General features: G+C 38.1%; 1 protein-coding gene across 2 annotated transcripts in view; it reads right to left on the reverse strand.

Moving 5' to 3' along the window:
* LOC117330558 (molybdate-anion transporter-like) overlaps window positions 1-7,506 on the reverse strand; it is a 48,009-nt gene extending 40,503 nt beyond the window's left edge. For both annotated transcript variants that reach the window (XM_033888954.1, XM_033888955.1), the window contains exon 1: window positions 7,287-7,506. In XM_033888954.1, the coding sequence (XP_033744845.1) occupies window positions 7,287-7,434 (148 nt within the window). In that variant the 5' untranslated portion in view covers window positions 7,435-7,506. The remainder of the gene's footprint in view (window positions 1-7,286) is intronic.
* Between the last annotated feature and the right edge of the window lie 2,814 nt (window positions 7,507-10,320).

Raw genomic sequence — 10,320 nt, forward strand, 5'->3', positions numbered from 1 at the left:
CAAACTTTGTCAGACTTGATCCTAAACCCACTGTGACATATATAAACTTTGTCAGACTTGATCCTAAACCCACTGTGACATGTACAATCTTTGTCAGACTTGATATCCTAGGCTCACTGTGACATGTACAAACTTTGTCAGACTTGATCCTAGACTCACTCCGACATTTACAAACTTTGTCAGACTTGATCCTAGGCGCACTGTGACAAGTACAAACTTTGTCAGACTTGATCCTAGGCCCACTGTGACATGTATAAACTTTGTCAGACTTGATCCTAAACCCACTGTGACATGTACAATCTTTGTCAGACTTGATATCCTGGGCCCACTGTGACATATATAAACTTTGTCAGACTTGATCCTAGGCTCACTGTGACAAGTATAAACTTTGTCAGACTTGATCCTACACCCACTGTGACATGTAGAAAACTTTGTCAGACTTGATCCTAGGCCCACTGTGACAAGTACAAACTTTGTCAGACTTGATCCTAAACCCACTGTGACATATATATCAACTTTGTCAGACTTGATATCCTAAACCCACTGTGACATATATAAACTTTGTCAGACTTGATCCTACACCCACTGTGACAAGTATAAACTTTGTCAGACTTGATCCTAGGCCCACTGTGACAAGGACGAACTTTGTCAGACTTGATCCTAGGCCCACTGTGACAAGTACAAACTTTGTCAGACTTGATCCTATACCCACTGTGACAAGTACAAACTTTGTCAGACTTGATCCTAAACCCACTGTGACATATATATCAACTTTGTCAGACTTGATCCTACGCCCACTGTGACATGTACAAACTTTGTCAGACTTGATCCTAGCTATAGGCCCACTGTGACATGTACAAACTTTGTCAAACTTGATCCTAGGCCCACTGTGACATGTATAAACTTTCTCAGACTTGATCCTTAACCCACTGTGACATGTACAATCTTTGTCAGACTTGATATCCTGGGCCCACTGCGACATATATAAACTTTGTCAGACTTGATCCTACGCCCACTGTGACAAGTACAAACTTTGTAAGACTTGATCCTACGCCCACTGTGACATGTACAATCTTTGTCAGACTTGATCCTAAACCCACTGTTACATGTACAATCTTTGTCAGACTTGATCCTAAACCCACTGTTACATGTACAATCTTTGTCAGACTTGATATCCTAGGCGCACTGTGACATGTACAAACTTTGTCAGACTTGATCCTAGACTCACTGTGACAAGTACAAACTTTGTAAGACTTGATCCTACGCCCACTGTGACAAGTACAAACTTTGTCCGACTTGATCCTAGGCCCACTGTGACATGTATAAACTTTGTCAGACTTGATATCCTAGGCCCACTGCGACATATATAAACTTTGTCAGACTTGAGATCCTACGCCCACTGTGACATGTACAATCTTTTTCAGACTTGATCCTAAACCCACTGTGACATGTACAATCTTTGTCAGACTTGATATCCTAGGCCCACTGTGACATGTACAAACTTTGTCAGACTTGATCCTAGGCCCACTGTGACACGTACAAACTTTGTCAGACTTGATCCTAGGCCCGCTGTGACATGTAGAAACTTTGTCAGACTTGATCCTACGCCCACTGTGACATGTACAAACTTTGTCAGACTTGATCCTGGGCCCACTCAGACATGTACAAACTTTGTCAGACTTGATCCTAGGCCCACTGTGACATGTACAAACTTTGTCAGACTTGATCCTGGGCCCACTGTGACATATATAAACTTTGTCAGACTTGATCCTAGGCTCACTGTGACAAGTATAAACTTTGTCAGACTTGATCCTACACCCACTGTGACATGTAGAAAACTTTGTCAGACTTGATCCTAGGCCCACTGTGACAAGTACAATCTTTGTCAGACTTGATCCTAAACCCACTGTGACATATATAAACTTTGTCAGACTTGATCCTACACCCACTGTGACAAGTATAAACTTTGTCAGACTTGATCCTAGGCCCACTGTGACAAGGACAAACTTTGTCAGACTTGATCCTAGGCCCACTGTGACAAGTATAAACTTTGTCAGACTTGATCCTAAACCCACTGTGACATGTACAATCTTTGTCAGACTTGATATCCTAGGCTCACTGTGACATGTACAAACTTTGTCAGACTTGATCCTAGACTCACTCCGACATTTACAAACTTTGTCAGACTTGATCCTAGGCGCACTGTGACAAGTACAAACTTTGTCAGACTTGATCCTAGGCCCACTGTGACAAGTACAAACTTTGTCAGACTTGATCCTAAACCCACTGTGACATATATATCAACTTTGTCAGACTTGATATCCTAAACCCACTGTGACATATATAAACTTTGTCAGACTTGATCCTACACCCACTGTGACAAGTATAAACTTTGTCAGACTTGATCCTAGGCCCACTGTGACAAGGACGAACTTTGTCAGACTTGATCCTAGGCCCACTGTGACAAGTACAAACTTTGTCAGACTTGATCCTATACCCACTGTGACAAGTACAAACTTTGTCAGACTTGATCCTAAACCCACTGTGACATATATATCAACTTTGTCAGACTTGATCCTACGCCCACTGTGACATGTACAAACTTTGTCAGACTTGATCCTAGCTATAGGCCCACTGTGACATGTACAAACTTTGTCAAACTTGATCCTAGGCCCACTGTGACATGTACAAACTTTGTCAGACTTGATCCTAGGCCCACTGTGACACGTACAAACTTTGTCAGACTTGATCCTAGGCCCGCTGTGACATGTAGAAACTTTGTCAGACTTGATCCTACACCCACTGTGACAAGTACAAACTTTGTCAGACTTGATCCTACGCCCACTGTGACAAGTACAAACTTTGTCCGACTTGATCCTAGGCCCACTGTGACAAGTACAAACTTTGTAAGACTTGATCCTACGCCCACTGTGACATGTACAATCTTTGTCAGACTTGATCCTAAACCCACTGTTACATGTACAATCTTTGTCAGACTTGATCCTAAACCCACTGTTACATGTACAATCTTTGTCAGACTTGATATCCTAGGCGCACTGTGACATGTACAAACTTTGTCAGACTTGATCCTAGACTCACTGTGACAAGTACAAATTTTGTAAGACTTGATCCTACGCCCACTGTGACAAGTACAAACTTTGTCCGACTTGATCCTAGGCCCACTGTGACATGTATAAACTTTGTCAGACTTGATATCCTAGGCCCACTGCGACATATATAAACTTTGTCAGACTTGAGATCCTACGCCCACTGTGACATGTACAATCTTTTTCAGACTTGATCCTAAACCCACTGTGACATGTACAATCTTTGTCAGACTTGATATCCTAGGCCCACTGTGACATGTACAAACTTTGTCAGACTTGATCCTAGGCCCACTGTGACACGTACAAACTTTGTCAGACTTGATCCTAGGCCCACTGTGACATGTACAAACTTTGTCAGACTTGATCCTACGCCCACTGTGACATGTACAAACTTTGTCAGACTTGATCCTGGGCCCACTCAGACATGTACAAACTTTGTCAGACTTGATCCTAGGCCCACTGTGACATGTACAAACTTTGTCAGACTTGATCCTAGGCCCGCTGTGACATGTACGAACTTTGTCAGACTTGATTCTAGTCCCACTGTGACATGTACACACTTTGTCAGACTTGATCCTAGGCTCACTCAGACATGTACAAACTTTGTCAGACTTGATCCTAGGCCCACTGTGACACATACAAAATTTGTCAGACTTGATCCTAGTCCCACTGTGACATGTACACACTTTGTCAGACTTGATCCTAGGCTCACTCAGACATGTACAAACTTTGTCAGACTTGATCCTAGGCCCACTGTGACATGTACAAACTTTGTCAGACTTGATCCTAAACCCACTGTTACATGTACAATCTTTGTCAGACTTGATCCTAAACCCACTGTTACATGTACAATCTTTGTCAGACTTGATATCCTAGGCGCACTGTGACATGTACAAACTTTGTCAGACTTGATCCTAGACTCACTGTGACAAGTACAAACTTTGTAAGACTTGATCCTACGCCCACTGTGACAAGTACAAACTTTGTCCGACTTGATCCTAGGCCCACTGTGACATGTATAAACTTTGTCAGACTTGATATCCTAGGCCCACTGCGACATATATAAACTTTGTCAGACTTGAGATCCTACGCCCACTGTGACATGTACAATCTTTTTCAGACTTGATCCTAAACCCACTGTGACATGTACAATCTTTGTCAGACTTGATATCCTAGGCCCACTGTGACATGTACAAACTTTGTCAGACTTGATCCTAGGCCCACTGTGACACGTACAAACTTTGTCAGACTTGATCCTAGGCCCACTGTGACATGTACAAACTTTGTCAGACTTGATCCTACGCCCACTGTGACATGTACAAACTTTGTCAGACTTGATCCTAGGCCCACTGTGACATGTACAAACTTTGTCAGACTTGATCCTAGGCCCACTGTGACATGTACAAACTTTGTCAGACTTGATCCTAGGCCCACTGTGACATGTACGAACTTTGTCAGACTTGATTCTAGTCCCACTGTGACATGTACACACTTTGTCAGACTTGATCCTAGGCTCACTCAGACATGTACAAACTTTGTCAGACTTGATCCTAGGCCCACTGTGACACATACAAAATTTGTCAGACTTGATCCTAGTCCCACTGTGACATGTACACACTTTGTCAGACTTGATCCTAGGCTCACTCAGACATGTACAAACTTTGTCAGACTTGATCCTAGGCCCACTGTGACATGTACAAACTTTGTCAGACTTGATTCTAGGCCCACTGTGACATGTACAAACTTTGTCAGACTTGATTCTAGGCTCATTCAGACATATACAAACTTTGTGAGACTTGATTCTAGGTTAACATAGCAATGTATACAGCTATCAGCCAAATATCATGTTCTTATAGCCTTTTAGTTTGTCAGAAGATGCAGATCAATGAAATATAATTTTAATTCATTAGTTTTGGTTCTGCAATAGGTTCTGGGTGAAATACAGACCACCTCCTAAGGGGATCAATCTATAGCTGTGGGCATTGCTGACTGACATTATAGTCTGGGAATTTACTTTGCTTCAGGAGGTATCGAGAAAGCAAACAGCACCCAATCATTACACTTTACAGGATTTATATATATAAACATTAGCATGATATGGTTTTTGAGAATGCTTTTAAACTCAAAGGTACACCTTTCGGTGTAAATGAACAATTGCCAGCTGTCATTGAAAATGCTCAAAAGAAACTTTATCCCATTATGAAGGAAATAAAGAGGCCCAGCTGCTGTTAAAGGTCAAGTTGGTACACAATAAGACGTATATAGATCATGTACTTTACACTAATGAAAAATCTTTTGCTGACTTTGCCAAGAGGGTGAAACACATTTTATTTTGTTGTGTTCAGTTTACACAGACCTTATACATTAAACCCTTATATTTTCGTCATCTGTCTATAAACATTTACAATTATTTGCCTGCAAAACAATTAGCTATTATAGTATATGTATTTAGATAGTATTTAATTCAGGCTACTTCTAAAGGAAAGTCTATGTTCCAGCTTTGTGCCAGTGACAATGATGATCTATTTCTTTTGTATGTTAACAACATGCATTGCTACAATGTCACTTTGTATTTTACTTTATGTTCTCTACCATCAATCATACATACATGGCTTCAATATTCACTTGTATATATTGTAATTCATATATGTTTGTTGCATTTGGAAATTTAAAAATTGGAAATAGAAAAATTGAAATTGAAACAGAAAAGTTCAAACAAATTTGACCCATCCAGTGACCTTGAATATCAGTCAAGGTTATTTCTTTATGCAAACTTTGTCAGTCCTTATCAAGGGATCCTTGGAGAAGTTGTTTAAATGAAAAAAGTTGATGCCACATATGGACAGGCAATGCTGCAACATGGCATAACATATATATATATGCCAGTATAAATTAAACTCACTTGGCACAAAAGCCAGTTGAGCTAACTAGGGTCTTCTGTTGAGTCCTGTCCATAGTTGGGTAAAGATGCATTACAGAGTCTGTCCAATTAACTGCAAGTTACCTTCGACAAAAAATACCAATGAGGCAATGGTATACTAGTACTGCTGTCACTTTAAAATACATTTATAATCGAGAGAAAAGTGAAAGAGATTTAAGAGTCTTAACTCTTTCACCTCTAGATCTACTGGCCATAATGGACTTCAAATTATGAAAGAATGGCACAGAGTTCACTGAATTTTCTATTAGGGTTGAAAGGGTTAATTAAAAAGCCCCAGAGAAACAAATACATGTACCTGGGAATAATCATGTCTTTAATAGCTAACAATTGTATAATTCATATTTTTAAAATACACATGCATCCATCTGAATATAACGTATGAATTACTCCGACCATGCATCCACAATGATAAAATGCATTTACTCATAACTAAATTTTGCAAACCCAAAATGTTACTTGTAGGAAAATAGCATCCACAAGAATCCGAATTATTCAAAACTGAATGTTAAATATGTTCCATGAAAGCAAAATACACTGACAAAGTTATTTTCTCCATGTTTACAATTGGACTGATAATAGCAGGCAATATTTCCTAAGTACAACTTCATTTTAACAGAAAATATAACATCAAATTTTAAAGGTCAAAATAAGATTAATTACGTATACAATCTACAGATAACTGTAGCTTTTTACAGCAGGTAAAGGCAGTCCCATTACGGCCTGGGTGGGGGTTTAAGTGGTCATGATCACGCCTAGTTGGCTCTAGTGCAAAGGTTTGTGTACACTCATCTTTAGAACTAATACATGTAACAGCCATCTCTGTGTGATGAAAAGGACCTTTAACATTTGTCGTTGGATAACCTTACATGTTATCAGTGAGAAAAATTTTTTAAAAACTTTCAAAAATAAAAATTATCACCATTACAATGATTACATCAACTGGGTATGTACGTAAACAGCATGGTAGATTACATATACGTACGTGCATGTCTGTGTAAAAACCCAAGGCCAATATAGAATCTATATCATGTAGAAATTGTAATAATATTGAGAAAACCAACAAACATCGTTTGACAAAATATTTTAAAGTTTTCTCATTCACATTGGAGAAAAACAATGAATGTATAATACACATTTCAATCTATATCTATCGTCGCTGTCCCGGTCAGTCTCGTTTCCACAAATTATATCATGCGTAAATAAGAATTAACTTGATAAGTTGCAAATTGTGCACTCACCCATGGCCAACATGTAAACCACAAGGTAGATTCTCTGAAACTGCTTGAAGCTGGCATCTCCCACAGACGGTAGGGATGTGCGCGTGTAAACAAATAGAGATAAACATAGCACACTCAATAAAGCGAATCCTGATATAAATATATTCATTATATAAGAAGTTATTCCCGAACACGTCCACTCTCTCAAGCTGTCATTTGCAAATCGTGCGAGTTGAATGTGTTGAACGTATCCCGGAAGTCGGCCGTTGTAAGGGGAAGTAACTGCGAATGAAAACCAAGGTCTGACACAACTAATTATTTCACTGTATGTTATTACCAGAGACATATATCTATGTCCAGAGATCAAATATATACGTCTCTGATATGTCTCTGTCATTACCAATGACTACATCCCCTAAACGGCTTATTTGAAGTTCAGATGTTGTGAAATTTATATCAAATCAAAGTTTGAAGATTTTCCTACCAGAAAAACAATGTATTTGGATAGTTTTGACAGCATATCAGAGCACACCAGTACTTGGAAGACAGTAACCCTGATACCTGGGGAATTCACGCCCTTTTACACCTGGAATCCTACGTCTTTCTATCTATACCAGGAGTGTATATTTTTGATTTTTAAAATCTCCAAAACCCACTCTTTATTCTCGTATATAAAAATTACTCATTCCATGTGTTAATATTTACTCAGGAAATAGCTACAACCCTAAGAAACACATTTTCTTCAGGAACTTGGTTCAGGCGAAACACCAGCCGATTGGCTGAATCAGAGACTTGTATGTGATATACACGTCTCAGACCTAAAGATCACTATGAACAACTAAGCAGTTTTGCATTGTATTAAAGATCTAAATAATATCATAAATATGTAGAGCTCTGATTATATTCAGAAAATTATTCTACTGGATAGCGGTGATATAAACAAAGACTCTTTTATTGTTCAATTATTACCACAATAATACATGTAGACATGGTGTGTAACATCAGTATTTAATCGTTGTAGAATATCATAACGTTTACTTTCCAAATACAGTGCGTTATACTTATTCTACTTTTGTTTAAAAAAGAAGTAATATTATCAAATTGCTGGAAATAAAATTGGGAATCTTCAATATACAATGAAATTTTTATGTTCACATTCAATAAATGTGTCCATGTGGATAAACATGATAAAATTAAAATAAGAAAAGAAATGCATTATTGTCGTCAACTGTTCAACTTCAGTGAAATTCTTTTTAAATATGATAAATGAATCATGCTTTCAAGTAAGGTTTTTCCCTCCTAGTGAAGAGAACTTTACGTATTTACCTCTGTAAGTGGTATGCTCTTAGAAAATGTGCGATGTAGTGGAAAGCAAATAAACATATTTATATTTGAACAAGCCCGCTCTCTTCAGTTTTCATATCTATATAGTATCGAGGATGGTTAAGAGGCCAAGTTTTGACGAGTTACCTCCCTTCATACACTGACACGTCTGCAGGATGGAACGATTGTCATGAAAATTGACATGCTTTTCCAACGAAAACAAAAAACAAACAAACAAACACACACACTTGCAATATCTGTAAATCTTGTCATGAATTCAATATTAAATGATCTTATTTGCAGAGTAATTAACTGTTACACTTGGAGGTCGGGAGCGCTTATAAGAGATAACAAACAAACAATACTCAAAATCACATTGATTTGATAAGCAATCAAGAGTTAAGTTCACATATACTTAAAACCATTATTCATTTGCAGATACATAAGTTCAAGAAACTGAATATCTTATGTTTAGCTCTGTTATATTTGGCATTGTGGACATGGCTTCGTAACCAAGAGGCTACCAACCAAAATTGGGCTTGGGGTCACCTCAAATAGATAGATAAATATGTGACAAGATCTGTCTTATATACAGAAATGACTCTGTGGTCAGCCGTCATATCGAATAGCTATAATGGGGAAATATTAACTAAATACTTATTATTCCTGGTGACAACCACTTATTCGCCTATCACTGGAAACTTCCAGGGGAAATCTTTTCATGATATGGACGATCTGAACAGTTGACGATACAATCACCTGACATTACAAAAAGATTTAAAACAAAAACAAACAAAAAAACATCAAAATGACATTATTTGAAGAAGGGTGAGTGGGTTTACGGTTATATTCAACCACTCAAACACAGCGTCCCTGCAGTCTGAAATTTCCAAGTGCTATAATAAGGAGATCTTTCTAACGTCATTCTATTGACAAAGGAGTGATAAATCGTAGTCTAGTAACAAGAAACCAAAAGACCAAACTTATCTACTTTGATAAACAGATTTATTTATTATCGAATAAATCTCATTAATAAGTATTTTTATCACTTTCGTCTGGTGTTTTCATTACACAACAAGGTGCGGAACTCTAGTGTGATTTAGAAAAGTTCATCTCGAACTCTACAACATAATGTGACGTCAGGCCGTCCGTTCTGCGGTCCGGCCGGCCGTCGTCTGTCTGACCATCTATAAATTTTACTCCTGCGTATAACTTTGGTATTTATTGACCGATTCACATGAAGCTTATTCAATGTGTTTAGTTTACCAAAATGCATACCCAGTCAAAAAAATAATAATAATAAAATAAGATCAAAGATTTTACTGATTAAAGGTCAAGGTCATCGGGTCAGAGGTCCAGATAAAAAAAGTATTTTTTTTTTTTACTAGTGAACATTTTGTAGTGACACTTTGAAGCAGTGTTTGTTAGAATTAAACAACTGACATAATGTCAAGGTCAGGGGGTCAAAGGTAAAGATTCAATTTTGAAGTTTTTCACCGAGGAACCTTTTACGACATGGTGAAGCAATGTTGTTTTGATTCATCTTTCCACTGATGAATATTTTGTCATGATACTTTGAGGAAATGTTGGTTAGAATTAAAGGAAGAGTCAACGGACTAAACGTCAAAGTCACAGGGTTAAAGTTCAAGGTCAAGATCAAATTTTGATGAACATGTTGTCATGACATGATGAATCAAAGATGTTCAGAATTAAACAAGGAATCCAACTGACC

This window comes from Pecten maximus, chromosome 7, assembly GCF_902652985.1.
Source record: "Pecten maximus chromosome 7, xPecMax1.1, whole genome shotgun sequence".
NCBI classification, from domain to species: domain Eukaryota; kingdom Metazoa; phylum Mollusca; class Bivalvia; order Pectinida; family Pectinidae; genus Pecten; species Pecten maximus.